At 44.8% G+C, this 17,546-nt stretch overlaps 1 protein-coding gene across 4 annotated transcripts in view; it reads left to right on the top strand.

Moving 5' to 3' along the window:
- Positions 1-4,294: 4,294 nt before the first annotated feature.
- The window catches only part of LPCAT4 (lysophosphatidylcholine acyltransferase 4), a 70,869-nt gene continuing 57,617 nt past the window's right edge, over positions 4,295-17,546 (top strand). For 3 of the 4 annotated variants that reach the window (XM_081971749.1, XM_081971746.1, XM_081971748.1), the window contains exon 1: positions 4,295-4,528. In XM_081971749.1, coding sequence (XP_081827875.1) covers positions 4,430-4,528 — 99 coding nt within the window. In that variant the 5' untranslated portion in view covers positions 4,295-4,429. The remainder of the gene's footprint in view (positions 4,529-17,546) is intronic. The other variant, XM_081971747.1, reaches the window with a different exon arrangement.

Here is a 17,546-nt window from a genome sequence, read left to right as displayed (position 1 = left end):
AGCCATCTCTTGGTCAAGGCCATCTCCACAGTTACCCACAGTGCCCAATGATCTCTACAACCCACAAACTGCTTCGTTGGATAATGTGACGGATGACACACCTTGGAGGGGGAAAACAGGGTCAGATCCAGGACATAAATTACCTAGCATTGATTTAACATGTTGACAGATCCCCATCTGAAATGGAATTGGATTAGCCTAGAGATTAAGATTAGGGTTTTTTCATCAGGTATCCATGTCAGGTGAGAGTCATGGACTCATTGTGTCAGTATCCTTCCTACCTGCCTGTCCCACATGGTATGTGTATTTTAACTCTGGGTTGTCACAGCAATGTGGAAATTGCTACTGTAAATATTTGTGGCGTTGACCGCGCTTGGAGATAGGGATAGTAGAATGCTGAAATTTGAGATACAGGAATTTCCTGATTTGCCAAGGCCATCTGGTTAATCCCTCTTTTTCTAAATAGGACAACTGAGATCGAGAACTGGGTCTCTGTGCTTCTTTGCACCAAACAGGGACAAACCCATTCCAAAAGTGGCCAAAAAGGGAAACTGTCACATTAATCCCTGCGGTTCCGAGCAAACTTGTGTCTCAATGCTCATAGAGGGGCTTTCTCTATTTTTATTTTACAACAACAAGCCTATGAAGCGGGTTGAGCCAAGAATGACTTAGCCCAGTGTTTCTCAACCTTGGCAACTTTATGATGTGTGGACTTTGTTAGATACTTGTACTAACTGAAGTGGTTTCCACCAAGGTCCTCTGCTCCGGTGGGAACAGAGGTTTAATCCTATTGGTCGAAGGGTCTGACAGTTCCCTAGAAAAGGGCTGCTGTCAGACTCAACCTTCACTGGACTGTTCTCACTTGTTGTAGTTAATAAAGAGCTGTTGTTACCGTTAAGCCTGTGTGCCTATCCATTACCCAATCTAACACTGGCGACGACGATGGGATTGGAAGGCAACTAGGTGAACTGAAGAGCGTAGCAATCCAGCAAGTACATCCAGCCCAGAGCTCAGCGCGGCTTCGAGCAGCCATTTTTGAGCAGCTGTTGATTAAAATAGGATCACCCTCTGAACACAAAATGGCCATGCATGCCCCACTGACTCATTATGACCCAGTCACTGAGCACTGGGATCCGTACATGCTACAATTTGACTGCTTCCTCGAGGGAAATGACCTCATGGGCATTCCTGAAGGCCACAAGAAGAACATGTTCCTCAGGTACTGTGGCCGGGAAGTGTTCGAGATGGCGAAGACCTCTCTGAGCCAACACTGCTCCAATCAGTCGCCTGGTCCATGCTCCAGCAGACGCTTAGGACTCATTAAGTGCCCAAGCCATCCAAGCAGTCCTCCTTATTGACTGCCTGGAGACTGGGCCTGTCTCGTCCACTGACGTTGCCCGTCACTCTGCGAAGGACTCCACAATCAAGCAAATTTTGAACTGAGGGTGGAGGGGGTGGCCCAAAGGGCCTGTTGGGCTGATCTTAAAATGTATTTTGCTAAACGCGACAAGTTATTGGTGCTAAATGGCTATCTACTGTGGGGGGACCGGGTTGTTGTTCCACCCAAACTGTGCATTGCAGTATCAGAGGCTTTATGTGTAAGGCATCCTGGAATTGTCAGGATGAAGTCTTTGGCTAGGAGTTACGTGTGGTGGCCTAACATGGACAGGGAGATCGAAGAATGGGTGGCTGACTGCACACCGTGCCAGAGGTCCAGACCAGCTCCCCCAGAGACACCTGCTAAGGAGTGGGAGCGACCTCAAGCACCATGGTCTAGGGTGCACATTGACTTTGATGGCCCAGTTCACAGCCAGACATTCTTAGTAGTTGTGAACGCCTACTCAAAGTGGTTATAGGTAGTCCTGATGACCTCCACTATGGCAGAAGCAGTCATCAAGGTGCTATGGAGACTTTTCTCCATGCACGGCTTGCCCGACATCTTGGTCTCTGACAATCGGTCCCAATTCATGGTCATGCAATTTGAGACCTTCCTAGCAGCTCAGGGAATCCGGCATACCCTGGTCACAGCATTCCATCCGGCCTCCAATGGTAGGCGGAGAGAATGGTGAGATCTGTAAAAGAGGCCCTCTCTATGATGGGCCCGGGAGATTGGCAAACACGTGTTGACCATTACTTGCTAATTCAGCACATCACATCCAGTGCCACTACTGGAGAAGCCCCTCCGAGCTTCTCATGGGTCACCCGCTAAGGTCCCACTTAGACCGGCTACACCCCAATTATTCTGCCTCATCGCCCCCAGACTCCACAAGTAAGATTTGGACTTTTAGCGTAGGGGATTCAGTATACGCCCACAACTATGCCGGGGGAAACTCTGTGGCTTCCTGCCACAGTGATAGGCATCACCGGCCCTCGCTCTTACCTCCTAGAGCTCGAGGACGGTAGGAATTGGAGAAGGCACATTGACTAACTCCGTGGCCGTCTCTCCAACTCCACTCTTAGACAACCAGAGGTAACTCCTGCATGAGTTAGCCAAAGCCCTACCTAAATGGAGCAAACACTCACTCCTTCCACAGTCTGCTCAAGCCCGAGAGTACCGGGAAACTTATCTGGTTTTGTTGCAGGCCCGCAGAGAGCTCCGAATAAACCGGATCCAGAAGCTCTAGCCACGGCCTGTGAAAGGTTCCAGGAGCTTCCACCAAGCGGAGCTGCAGAGCAAACAGGTCCGTCCGACCTGTCCAAGGAAACCCCTCCCACTGAACTACGCAGGTCAGGCAGAGCTACCCAAAAGCTCGTCTACCTGCATGACTGCATTACCAGTAGGATTGTTCCATCTAAGAGGGGAGGGGTGTTAGATACTCATACTAATTACAGTGGTTTCCACCAAGGTCCTCTGCTCCGGCGGGAACAGTGGTTTAATCCTATTGGTCGAAGGGTCTGACAGCTCCCTATAAAAGGGCTGCTGTCAGACTCAACCTGCGCAGGATTGTTCTCACTTGTTGTACTTAATAAAGAGCTGTTGTTACTGTTAAGCCTGTGTGTGCCTATCCATTACCCTATCTAACAGACTTCAACTCCCAGAATTCCCCGGACAACATATGCTGGCTGGGGAATTCTGGGAGTTGAAATCTTACCCATCTTAAAGTTGCCAAGGTTGAGAAACACTGACAGCCAAAAAAACAGGAAGCTGGAAACTTCAAGTGTATGCATCAAATTGCTGCCATACTTAGCATTTACACGACACTACATTGGTTCTCAAAAGGAAGCTAATTTAATTTTAATTATTGTACATTGACATTAGTTTGGGTTTTGTTCACTCCTCTCCATCCTGCAAGAGTAGAGATACCCTTGAGCTAAACGTGACTCCATGATCATGTTTTGACAACAGTGCAAATGTGATGCACTATTATTGTTGCCTTAGGGCCCTTGTTTAGCTTCCTGTCAAGCCTAACACATTTGCCCTGTGGCATTTCATAGTGGTCTCCTATCCATCCTAAGCAGTGCCAAACCCAGACAAGATGGGCCATTTCAGAGACAACTGACTTCATATAGCACATAGGGACTGAAGGGGAAGCTTTGTAGGCCAGTAGAGAAGGTGAGAGACAAAAAGGATGCGAGGAGGAAGGATGGAAAGAAGGAAGGAAGGAAGGAAGGAAGGAAGGAAGGAAGGAAGGAAGGAAGGAAGGGGAGGAAGGAAAGAAATAAGTAAGGATGGATGGATGGAAGGAAGGAAGGGGAGGGAGGGAGAGAAGGGAGGGAGGGGAAAGGTAGGGGAGGGAGGGAGAGGAGGAAGAGAGGGAGGGGGAGGGAAGGAGCTAGGGGAAGGAGGGAACGAAGGAAGGAAGGAAAAAAGGGAGGGAAGAAAGTTGGGAGAGAGGGAGGGAAGAAAGAAAGAGAAAGAAAGAAAGAAAGAAAGAAAGAAAGAAAGAAAGAAAGAAAGAAAGAAAGAAAGAAAGAAAGAAAGAAAGAAAGAAAGAAAGAAAGGCTGGCTCTCTCCTTGGCGCCTTCCAGACGTTTTGGGCCGCGGTGCCCTTGTGCAACCTTGCCTCCTCCTCCTCCTGCTTTCCATGGTTCCTACTGGCTTCCCAGCGGATAGCGCCTTTTTTGGCTGGCGGAGAACGCGAGGCTCATAGACAGCTGGGGGATGGAGGGATGAAGGGCTGCGCAGGGATGCCGAGCCCTCTTCTCCTCCTCCCTTCCTCCTCCTCCATCCGGTCCCTCCAAAGCGAAAGTCCGTCCCTGCCAGCCATGCCGTCGCTGAGACGACCGCGCCGAGCCCCGCCCTCCCCCCCACCCCCTTAGCATCCTGGCTCCCTGCTGCCGCCCGGCTCCGGTGCCAGGGCGTCCCTCCAACCGTGCGCTCGCTCGCTCGCTCCTCCGCCTCGCCATCCTCCGTCCCGCTTCCCCGACCAGGCCCCGGGCTCCGGCCCTTGGGGACGCATCCCAGGCTGGAAGCGGGAGAGATCTGGCCATGGAGGGCGGCTCGAACCGGGGGGAGGACGAGCCGGCCGCGGCCGCCCCCAACCCCTTCGTTCACGAGCCGAGGCTCAGCCGCCGCCAGCTAGTCCAGGTAAGCTCCGCGCCCCCAGCTGCGAGTGGAGGGGCCGCTTAAAGGGAAGCCGCGGGCTGGTACTTTCTGCCGGGCACCGGGCTTAGGATCGACGACTCGGCCGGATCCCTGCAGGGAAGGGAAGGACGCAACCGCGGATCTCGGGGGATCGGGTGGAGGGACGTTTTTCCTTGCAGCTTCTCCTTCCATCGCTCGCCCCTTTGGGGATCTCGCCTTGCGCAGCAACCGAGCGATTCCCCTTGCGATCCACTGCGAGGGATCCTCGCGGGGAGAGTGGGGGAGGGGCAGAGAGATCCCGGCCAGCGGGTCACCTTCGGAGATGGAGGATCTCCCGGGATGAGGATCCGATGGCTCTGCAAAGGAGAGAGTGGTGGAAGCGGGGGGCGGGAGGGGGAAGCAACGATCGCCCTCACACAACTCGGAGAAAGGGATAAATCGAATCAATATTCATTATTGTTATTAGTAACAGTGTTGTTACTATTAGTATTATTATTAGTGTTATCTTCTTTTATTCATGAAACATGAAACTCAAGTCAAGTTGAACATTCAAAAATGCACCTTTGACTGGTGCTAATGGTTGATACGGGTTGCTGCCAGCATCCTAGGTATCAACCAAGATGGAATTAGTATTAGTATTATATATTACTATATATCATAATATATTGCTATTATATTTTATATAATATTATATATATATATATATATATATATATATATATATATATATATATATATATATATATATATATATATATATATATATATATATATATATATATATATATATATATATATATATATATATATATATATATATATTATATACTTAACATGAAACTCAGTCAACTGAACATTCAAAAATGCATCACAAATACCATTGACTGGTGCTAATGGTTGATACGGGTTGCTAGGTATCAACCAAGTATTATTATTATTACTACTACTACTACTACTACTATTATTATTATTATTATTATTATTATTATTATTATTATTATTATTATTATTATTATAAATAATATAAATTATTATTATTATTCCCCCGCAGAACCCCATAATTAATGGGGTTCTTTGGCAAGTGTTCCTTTCAAAACCCTGATTTCCTTTTTTTGGAGGGTTTTTTTGTTTTTTGTTGATTATGCTAAGGCAAAAGTTTCCTTGAACTGGACTTCTGGGAAAAGCTGAGTGGAGGAGAGAGGTTTAAGGGGGTGCAGGGTTCAGCCTATCACAGGTGAGAGAATTGGGGGTGGGGGGCGAAGCTTCATATCAAGTGGTTCCCAGAAGAGGAGGTTGAGGAAGAGCGGCTGTTTGGATGCTAGAATTTGCCAGGCTAAAAAGTTCTGCTTGGTGAGTCGTCAGTGGGTGGGTGGGTGAGTGAGCTTTTTTGGGAGGGAAAGGGAGGTCCTGCAAAGACCCCCCTCCTCCTCCCATGCACCAGGAAGAATAAGATGTTTTCAGGTTCAGGAGGTTTGGAGGGGGGTGGGTTGAGATGTTGCTGCAGTGCATTGTGGGTGATTATGCAGTCTCCCCCCTCCCAAATCCCTAACCCCCCAAACCCCTCCCAAACCCTCCAGATATGTTGGACAGGGAGGGTTTCTCAGCAGGCAAATACAAACGCCCCCCCCCCCCACAAAAGCAGGAATGAAAAGGATATATAGGGATCCTAATTGGGGGAGGGGGGCTTTGATCTTGAAAATGCCTTTGTGTGGGAAGGCTGGAGAAGGCAAGATTTGCACCCTTCCCCTTGGCCTCAAAATAGGATTGGGGGAGGAAGAGGAGAGGAAAGCATAAGGCTCCCCCTTCCCCCCCTCTCTGCCCTACCTCTCCATCAGCAATCTGCCGGTAGTGCGAAAGGACAACAGGCCCTGGAAAATGTCATATAAAGAGGTTTTTCTTGTTAGACCCCCACCTTTCTCCCACTCTGCAAGCAGAGCCCCATAGCCTAGTGATAAGATGAGCACAAATTAAGCATGCCTCCCTTCCCAACCGCCCCTTCCTTCCAGAAGCCCTGCTTCGCCTCCTTCCTGTCCTCTCCTTTCTTTATTTGGTCCTGCAGAGATTAAACATGAAATGTGCCTTCCCGCCTGCTCACTTCCTTCCCTTGGTTGGTCACAAAATGGAGTGGAGAGCTCCTTTTTTTTTTCACTCCCAAGGCTGAAAATGCAGCCTCCAACCCTCCGGGGATCTATAGAAATTCTCCCTATATGTAATTTTCATCGCCCTGCACCCTGCCATAAAATAATTCTGTGTGCTGCTCTTTTTTTTCCCCTTAAACCGCTCCGTTCTCCCCTTTTCCCTGCCAATCTGCTTCCTCCCTCTGGGGCCGAAATTCTTGTTTATACTTATTGCCCGCACATTTGAATGTTTGGGTCCCGCCTTGCTTGAAATCTTGGTTCTGCCTCTACAATGAACTTGCCTGCTTTTAACCTTAGTTGTTAAAAAAAAAACCTGCCCAATTGATTGGTTTGTGTTTGAGAGTAGCAGGACCAGAGATTGTATTCTATCAGTTCGGATGGGTAGCGGAAATTGTGGGAGGCTCCACCCACCCACGCCCTGCTCTATAGCATCCCATTTAGGCTCTTTTTTTCACCCAAAGTGGATGCGTGCGCTCACGTTTACGAACTGGTAGGAAAGGTAAAGGGATGCAGTGGCTCAGTGTCAATCAGAAAGGTCGGCACTTCGATTCCTTACCACTGCGTAACGGAGTGAGCTCCCGTTACTTGTCCCAGCTTCTGCCAACCTAGCAGTTTGAAAGCATGTAAAAAATGCAGATAGAAAAATAGGAACCAGTGTTCCTGTGCACCTTTGGCATTTAGTCATGCCGGCCACATGACCATGGAAATATCTTCGGACAGCATTGGCTCTTTGGCTTTGAAACAGAGATGAGCACTGCCCCCTAGAGTCGGAAATGACTAGCACATATGTGCGAGGGGAAGGTAAGTGTATACTACCCCTGAGTAGGATGGTGAGAACTCTGTAAATGCATTAATTCAATGCTTCAGTCTGTGTTAGCCAAAGTCAGGCACTGTTTCCAACTGAAAAAAATGAGTTGTTCTTTTCAATGACCTTTTTAAAAAAAAAACTTACATTAAGAGCTTCCGGGAGAGTGAGACGGAGACATTAAGTGCATTGCATTCTTGTTTGCAGAAAGCAAAAATGCTGCTTTCATTTTCATTTTAGGCGGTGATGCTAACAACTGAGCTCACCGTTTACCAAGGCCTCTTCAATGCACTGTTTCCCCAGTTTTAGCTTTGCAGGGTTCCAGGGTAGGAGAGTGAGTGGGAAGGCAATAAGGGAAGCAAACAATCTCTACATCCAGATTTCTCTTTTTTAGATAACGATGTTATTAAGAATTAAAATACCCTGTTTCCCTGAAAATAAGACCTCCCCGGATAATAAGCCCAATTGGGTTTTTGAGTGCATGCACTAAAATAAGCCCAGCCCCGAACCAGCAGAAGCCATGAAGTGATCACGCTTGCGGCCTCCCGCACCTCAAAAATACCATATTTCCTCAAAAATAAGACAGGTCTTATATTCCTTTGACCCCTGAAATAAGCACTTGGCCTTATTTTTGGGGAGGTCTTATTATTTTTGAGGTGCAGGAGGCTGCGAGTGTGGTCACCTCATGGCTGCTGCTGTGTTGCAATATTTTGGGGGAGGGCTTATTTTCGGGGGGGGGTATTTTAGTGTAATTTTGATCACATGAACCATGGGGATGCTGCAACGGTCATAAGTGTGAAAAGTAGGAGGGTGTTAAAAGGAAATAAGACCCTGTCATATTTTCAGGGAAACCTGGTGGCAAAGATAAAAACAAACACAAACTAAAGGGGGGGGGGGAATAGAAGGTGCAGAAAAGAAAATACTAGAAAGAGAAACAGAAAAGAAAAAAAATAATATTGCTAGAAAAGAAAAGAAATATAGACAGAAATATCCAAAAGGTGTTTTTATTTTTTTTCAAGAGGCAACTGGACTTTCTGGTTTTTCTTTGAAGATGTTTCACTTCTCATCCAAGAAGTTTCTTCAGTTCGGAATGAATGAGTCAGAGCTGAAGAAGCTTCTTGGATGAGAAGTGAAATGTTTTCAAAGAAAAAAAAAAACAGGAAGTCCAATTGGGTCTTGAAAAAAGAAGCACCTTTGACCATGACCTGGATGACTGACAATCTTCATAGACATAGAAAGAAATAATTCCACCCTTCATCACAAATATAAACAGTTTAAATAACTTTATCACCTTCTCTTAAATAGAATGCATGATCTTTTCTTCCCGTATCCCATCTCATGTATAAATAAACCCTTAAACTGTCCTCTTTTAATTCTTGAATAGCACAATTTCATTAATGACATTTTCCTAAGAGGACACTGGGAGTTTATTGTATTCTGAACAATCGCAATTTTATACAATACTTAACACATCATAGACAGAGAGTACAGGTCACCCTTGAGTTACGACCATAACTGACCCCAAAATCTATGTTGCTAAGTGAAATATTCGTTAAGTAGGTTTGCCCCATTTTACAACTTTACAATTTTAACAACAACACTTGTTAAGCGAATCATTGCATTTGTTAAGGGAGTAACATGGTTGTTGAGCGAATCTAGCTTTTCCATGGACTTTGCTGGTCAGAAGGTCGCAAAAGCTGACCCCCAGGACACTGCAGCCATCATAAATATGAGCCAGTTGCCCAGCATCTGATTTGTGACCATGGCGCTGCAGCGGTCATAAGTATGAAAAATGGTCACAAGCCACTTTTTTTTTCAGCGCCGTGGTAACTTTGAACCGTCACTAAATGAGCTGTTGTAAGTCAAGGATTAGACTACCGCTATAAGTTGTATCCCTCTAAAGAGAACAAAACTCCTTTTGACTTACTGTATTTGCAGAATGACAATTTATATTGCAACAAGAGGTTTTTTTTTAAATCTCCCTTAATTTTGCTCTCCTTTTTTCTGTCTTTTTCCAACTGATTTGCCTTTTGCTACAAGCTTGTAATCAATACGATTTCCATCTCATGCCCAGCCCTGAATCTGCCCTTCCCGAGGTCCGAATTTTCTTTTTGGACTTGTGCTGGAGCCCATCTTCAGGGAATTTCTCTGGAATAGTGCTTGGCTACTAACTCATTGTTTATGACAGATGTAGTGTCCAAGGATTGTGTTATGTGATCTCCTTGTGGGACTTTCTGACCAGCCAAATCAATGGATAAGCCAGATTCACTTAACAACTGTGTTACTAGCATCGACAGCCAGGACGATGCACTTAATAACAGTGGCAAGAAAGGTCATAAAATGAGGCAAGACAAATGTCTTTGTTGTTGTTGTTCACTGCGAAGTCATGTCCGACACATCGCGACCCCATGGACACCGTTCCTCCAGGCCTTCCTGTCCTCTGCCATCCTCTGGAGTCCATTTAAGCTCAGGCCTACTGCTTCAGTTTCTCCATCCAGCCACCTCATTCTCTGTCGTCCCCTTCTTCTCTTGCCCTCAATAGTTCCCAGCATGAGGCTCTTCTCCAGTGAGTCCTTCCTTCTCATTCAATGGCTAAAGTATTTGAGTTTCATCTTCAGGATCTGGCCTTCAGGGTTGATCTCCTCTAGGACTGACTGGTGTGATCCAAGGGACTCGCAGGAGTCTTCTCCAGCACCAGAGTTCAAAAGGCCTCAATTCTTTGGCGCTTAGCCTTTCTTGTGGTCCAACTTCCACAGCCTTACATTGCAACAGGGAAAGCCATAGCCTTGATTATAGGCTGTTTTGTTGGCAGGGTGATGTCTCTGCTTTTTAGTATGCTGTCTAGATTTGCCATAGCTTTCCTCCCCAGGAGCAAGTGTCTTTTAATTTCTTGGCTGCAGTCCCCATCTGCAGTGATCTTGGAGCCCAGGAAAATAAAATCTGTCACTACCTCCATTTCTTCCCCATCTATTTGCCAGGAATTGAGAGGGCCGGATGCCATGATCTTAGTTTTCTTAATGTTGAGTTTCAAGCCAGCTTTTGCACTCTCCTTCTTCACCCACATCTAGAGGCTCTTTAGTTCCTCTTCACTTTATGCCATTAGAGTGGTATCACCTGCATATCTGAGGTTGTTGGTATTTCTCCCGGCAATCTTAATTCCAATTTTTGATTCAGCTAGCCCCGCCTTTCTCATGATGTCTCACTTAGCAACATAATTTTTAGGCTTAATTGTAAGCCGGAGGCTACCTGTGCATGGACCTATCACAATCTTCTTTTATTTTTTAACTTCTTATTGCAGCCTAATAATCTATATGTCCTATTCATCTGCAAAGCAAGTCCAACATTCCATAGCTTTATAGGAAATAAGTTTTTGATCTGCTCAAGCTCTTCCCAGCATTAAGGACACGGCTTGCCTTCTTCCAGTCTCTTTTTCTCAAATTCCTAATCTATCTTATATCTTTGGTATTCCCAGAGAATTTCTCATCCTAGTTCAGGGCTGCATAAATTTATGCTGCTGCATAAATCTCTTTTTGAACTATGCAATGTACAGGTGAAACTCAAAAAATTAGAATATCGTGCAAAAGTTTATTTATTGCAGTAATGCAACTTAAAAGGTGAAACTAATATATGAGATAAGACTCATTACATGCAAAGCAAGATCGTTCAAGCCGTGATTTGTCATAATTGTGATGATTATGGCTTATAGCTCAGGAAAACCCCAAATCCACAATCTCAGAAAATTAGAATATTGTGAAAAGGTGCCATATTCTAGGCTTAAAGTGTCCCACTCTAATCAGCTAATTAAGCCATAACACCTGCAAAGGGTTCCTGAGCCTTTAAATGGTCTCTCAGTCTGGCTCAGTAGGAATCACAATCATGGGAAAAACTGCTGACCTGACAGTTGTGCAGAAAACCAAAATTGACACCCTCCATAAGGAGAGAAAGCCTCAAAAGGTAATTGCAAAAGAAGTTGGATGTTCCCAAAGTGCTGTATCAAAGCACATTAATAGAAAGTTATGTGGAAGGGAAGAGTGTGGAAGAAAAAGATGCACAAGCAGCAGGGATGACCGCAGCCTGGAGAGGATTGTCAGGAAAAGGCCATTCAAAACTGTTGGGGACTTGCACAAAGAGTGGACTGAGGCTGGAGTCAGTGCATCAAGAGCCACCACACATAGATGGATCCTGGACATGGGCTTCAAATGTCGTATTCCTCTTGTCAAGGTGCTCCTGAACAACAAACAATGTCAGAAGCATGTTACCTGGGCTAAAGAAAAACAGACCTGTTGCTCAGTGGTCCAAAGCCCTCTTTTCTGATGAGAGCAACTTTTGCATCTCATTTGGAAACCAAGGACCCAGAGTATGGAGGAAGAATGGAGAGGAACACACTGCAAGATGCTTGAAGTCCAGTGTGAAGTTTCCACAGTCTGTGTTGATTTGGGGAGCCATGTCATCTGCTGGTGTTGGTCCACTGTGCTTCATTAAACCCAGGGTCAACGCAGCCGTCTACCAGGAGATTTTGGAGCACTTTATGCTTCCTTCCACAGACAAGCTTTATGGGGATGCTGACTTCATTTTCCAGCAGGACTTGGCACCTGCCCACACTGCCCAAAGCACCAAAACCTGGTTCAATGATGATGGGATTACTGTGCTTGATTGGCCAGCAAACTCACCAGACCTGAACCCCATAGAGAATCTATGGGGCATTGCCAAGAGAAAGACGAGAGACATGAGACCAAACAATGCAGAAGAGCTGAAGGCCACTATTGAAGCATCCTGGTCTTCCATAACACCTCAGCAGTACCACAGGCTGATAGCTTCCATGCCATGCCGCATTGAGGCAGTAATTGCTGCAAAAGGGGCCCAAACCAAGTACTGAGTACATATGCATGCTTATACTTTTCAGAGGTCCGATATTGTTCTATGTACAATCCTTGTTTTATTGATTGCATTTAATATTCTAATTTTCTGAGATGGTGAATTTGGTGTTTTCCTATGAGCTGTACGCCATAATCATCACAATTATGACAAATCACGGCTTGAACTATCTTGCTTTGCATGTAGTGAGTCTTATCTCATATATTAGTTTCACCTTTTAAGTTGCATTACTGAAATAAATGAACTTTTGCACGATATTCTAATTTTTCGAGTTTCACCTGTATGTGTACAGGTAGTCCTCGGCTTATAACAGTTCATTTAGTGACCATGTGAAGTTACAGTGTCACTGGAAACAGTGACTCATGACCATTTTGCACACTTATGAAAAATGTGAAAAAGGACACCATGTGAAAAAATGAGACATGATCCAATTTCAGACTGGATGAGGAAGCAGGTTCAATATCTGAACTGACTTTGGAATCCATAGAAAAGTCATTAGAGGTAGTCTTTCTCTTGCAACAGTTCATTAAGGAATAGAGTAGAGTGGAGTGGAGTGGAGTGGAGTGGAGTAGAATAGAATAGAATAGAATAGAATAGAATAGAATAGAATAGAATAGAATAGAATAGAATAGAATAGAATAGAATTCTTTATTGGCCAAGTGTGATTGGACACACAAGGAATTTATCTTTTGTGCATATGCTCTGAGTGTACATAGAGAAAAATAAAATACATTCATTAAGAATCATAATTAGTTATAGTCATAGGTTACTAATAAGCAATCAAATTATACTAGGAAACAAATAAAACAATATAAATTTTAAAGATACGAACAACATGGTTATGGTTATAAGTGGGAAGAGATAGGTACTAGGAAGGAAGAGGAAAATAATAGTAACACAGTCTTAGTAAATTATTGACAGTGTTGTGGAAATCAGTTATTAAGCAGAGTGGTGGCATTCGGGGAAAAAACTGTCCTTGTGTCTATTTGTTCTGCTGTGCAGTGCCCTGTAGCATTGTTTTGAGGGTACAATTTATGTCCAGGATGCGAGGGGTCTGGATATTTTCACAGCCCTCTTTTTGACTCGTGCAGTATACAGGTTCTCGGTACGTTGGTAGCAGTTATTTTTTCTGCAGTTCTGATTACCCTCTGAAGTCTGTGTCTGTCTTGTTTGGTTGCAGAGCCAAACCAGACAGTTATGGAGGTGCAGATGGCAGATTCAATAATTCCTCCTGTAACCATTTGAAGTTACAGGATCATTGAAAACAGTGACTCGCGACCACTTTTCACACTTACGACCGTTGCAGCATCCCCATGGTTCATGTGATCAAAATTGAGCTGCTTGGCCACTGATTCATATTTATGGGGGTTCCAGTGTCTCGAGGTCATGTGCAACCTTCTGACAAGCAAAGCCAATGAGAAAGCCAGATTCACTTAACAAGCAGGTTGCTAACCTATCAACTGCAGGGATTCACTTAACAGCCGTGGGAAGAAAAATTGTAAAACGGGTCAAAATTCACTCAACCGTCTCACTAAAGCCACAGGAACTTTGGGTTCAATTGTGATCGTAAGTCAAGGATTGGCTGTACATTCACAGAAACATACACAATTTGGTATGTGTGGGGGAGTAAATTCCAATGCTTTGTGAGTCTCCATTAAATCAAGGAGCATGTGAAATCATGGCAAATGATACCAATTGCACCATTGGTAATTGTCCAATGGTGTCCATTGATGTCATTTGCAAAATGATACCGTTGTGAGAATGTCATAAATCACAGTGAAATTTGATTCACGGCATGCAAAATCCTAGTTGGATCAAGATCTGGCAATTTGTCGTTACACTATTTAAGATTTCTTTCCCACCATTTATAAAAACAATCGGAATGCACACAATATGTTGCCTAGGCAACCACAACCAGTTTGGGACAGATCCGTAGAAATGTAAAAACACACATCTGATTTACAATCACATATCAACAGGAACTTCCCAGAATCTCTGAGTCGCAGAAGGAGCTTAGAAGCCCATACAATCAACTGAATGCATTTTCTGGACTCACACCATAATATTTGGGTCAACACAAAACATAATAAGGTTGATAAAATTTACCATGTGGGAGTGTAGCCATTACAATTTTATCTGTGTTGGTTAAGTGTCAGCCTTACCTACCAGACAGGAAATACAACCAGATAAAGTAATTATACTTTATTGTAAAGTAGGGCAAGATCAGATGATGCAGAGACCTGGCCCATAGAATTGCCCATAGAAGTTGGACATGAGTAAACTGATATCATCATCATCATCATCATCATCATCATCATCATCATCACTTTATTGTAAAATTGCTTTAACACAATTTGGCAAGTCTGAAAATACCCTTGTCATTCCATCACTTCCACAGATAGTCCTCAGTGACCACAACTGAGCTCAAACTTAACAAGCAAGGCACTTGAGTTTAGGACCTTTCTTGTCACAGTTGTTAAGCAAACCATTGTGGTTGCAAAGTTAGTAACACAGTCTTCCCCAAGGACTTTGTGAATCTGAAGTGCATCAGGCTTCCCCACTGACTTCAGAAAACGTTCATAGGTCCCTTTTTTGTGCGCCATTGTAACTTTGAGCAGTGGCTCAATGGCTAAGACGCTGAGCTTGTCGATCAGAAAGGACGGCAGTTTGTCAGTTCGAATCCCTAGCACTGCATAACGGAGTGAGCTCCCGCTACTTGTCCCAGCTTCTGCCAACCTAGCAGTTCGAAAGCATGTAAAAATGCAAGTAGAAAAATAGGGACCACTTTTGGTGGGAAGGAAACAGTGTTTCGAGTGTCTGGTGTTTAGTCATGCCGGCCACATGACCAGAGAGATGTCTTCAGACAGCGCTGGTTCTTTGCTTTTGAAACAGATGTGAGCATCGCCCCCTAGAGTCGGGAACAACTAGCACATATATGCGAGGGGAACCTTTAACTTTGAACGATCACTAAACGAATGGTTGCAAGTCGAAGTCATAATTGTATATCTGTTTCTGAAGAGGAAGACACAAGTATTTTGACTTGCAGGAGATTTTCCAAGAAGCATCCCAGAGGTGCCATTATTGGAAATAGGATGCTGAGTTTGATGACAAGAGACGCCCTATGAAACAAAATCTTGTCCTGACTTCTAAATTATCTCCAGCTGCAGCCTAACTCATCCTAATGACTTGTGTCACTCATATCAAATGACCATAAGCAGACCTTTCAGAACTTGTGGAAATTGCTCAGAACTGAAAGGTAATAGAATAGAATAGAATAGAATAGAATAGAATAGAATAGATTTCTTTATTGGCCAAGTGTGTTTGGACACACAAGGAATTTGTCTTTAGTGTTTGTTTGTTTGTTTTATTGGATTTATATGCCGCCCTTCTCCCAAAGGACTCAGGGCGGCGTACAACATTAAAAAACACACATCCCGAAAGTTAAAAAAAAATTAAATATATATCCAAAAAAACAAATCGAATTTGTAGAACAAAACATTTAAAAAATGAGATAAAATTAACAGGCCAAGCCGTCTTGCTGGAAAAGCCAACTTTTTTAGGGCACGTCGGAAGGACCGGAGGTCAAGGATTATGCGAAGCTCCGGGGGCAGCTCATTCCAGAGGGAAGGCGCTCCCACAGAGAAGGCTCTCCCCCTGGGGGTCACCAGCCGACACTGTCTGGCCGACGGCACCCTGAGGAGGCCAACTCTGTGGGATTGTACTGGACGGTGGGAGGCTACTGGTGGTGGTGCATAGGCTCTCAGGGTACATAAAAACACAAGATACATCCGTCAAGAATCATAAGGTACAACAGTTAATGATAGTCATAGGGCACAAATAAGCAATCAGGAAACAATCAATATCAATATAAATCGTAAGGATACAAGCAACAAAGTCACAGTCCTGCAGTCATAAGCGGGAGGAGATGGGTGATAGGAATGATGAGAAGACTAATAGTAATAGTAATGCAGCCTTAGTGAATAGTTTGACAGTGGTGAGGGAATTATTTGTTTAGAAGGGTGACGGCGTTTGGGGAAAAAACTGTTCTTGAAGAATAATAGTAATATATTCTTAGTAAATTATTGACAGTGTTGTGGAAATCAGTTGTTAAGCAGAGTGATGGCATTCGGGGAAAAAATTGTTCTTGTGCCTAGTTGTCTTGGTGTGCAGTGGTCTATAGCGTCATTTTGAGGGTAGGAGCTGAAACAATTTGTGTCCAGGATGCGAGGGGTCTGTAAATATTTTCATGGCCCTCTTTTTGACTCGTGCAGTGTACAGGTCCTTAATGGGAGAAAGGTTGGAGGTAATTGTTTTTTCTGCAGTTCTGATTCTTCTCTGAAATCTGTGCCTGTCTTGTTGGGTTGCAGAACCAAACCAGACAGTTATAGAGGTGCAGATGACAGACTCAAGGTGGAAGGAGAGGTTGATTCAAATGATGACTCAAATTACAAAGCAGAGGTGGGATATACCAGGTTTCAGGCCGATAATTTGTACCAGGGACGTGCGGTCAGCGGAGGCAGAGCCTCACCGCTCTCATCATGAAAAAAAAAGGGGGAAAGGGAAAAGGCGCTGAGGAGCCTTCGGGAATGTGACTGTGCGAGCCGCAGTCCCCTTCATGTTGACTCAGGAAGGCGGGGAATGGGACCACGTGTGCAGGACAGAGGGAGGTGCAGGAGGCTCCTCTAGCCTCAGCCTCCCTCCTGCACACATGGTCCCATTCCCCGCCTTCTGTCAGGTTCTGACGCCGGAGCTCCTGGTTCCAGGGCGAATGCGCATGCACGAGCGGTTCCCTTCCTCGCACTGAGCAACGGCAAGTTTACGGGAAGTTGCTCGCGAAAGGACGGACTTTTCGGACCGTCGGCTACCGTTTCCCTGCCACCTTGCTCGCAAAAGGACCCTGGAAACCGAGTCGTGGCCGACACCTTGCTAAGAATTCCCCGCCTTCCTGATAACGTCACCAGCCTCACCAGCCATAAACCTCACCGCACGTCACTGCTTTGTACGTCTGCTTTTTAAAATGAGTAAACATTTAAAACATCTGGTTTGTCTAATAAGTTTTCGCTAAATAGGTGAGCGTATCATAGAGGTGTGTCTCAACTATTATAATTCTGGCTAACCACTGTGTATTATAGTACCCACATATCTCTTAAGACATCCGGTTGCCAAAGGCTTTAATTGTCTTAAGTACAGTGAGAACTCGCTG

This window comes from Natrix helvetica, assembly GCF_964273705.1.
Source record: "Natrix helvetica genome assembly, chromosome: Z".
NCBI lineage: Eukaryota > Metazoa > Chordata > Lepidosauria > Squamata > Natricidae > Natrix > Natrix helvetica.
Note: the sequence above shows the minus strand (reverse complement) of the source record. Positions and strands in the feature narration are given on the sequence as shown.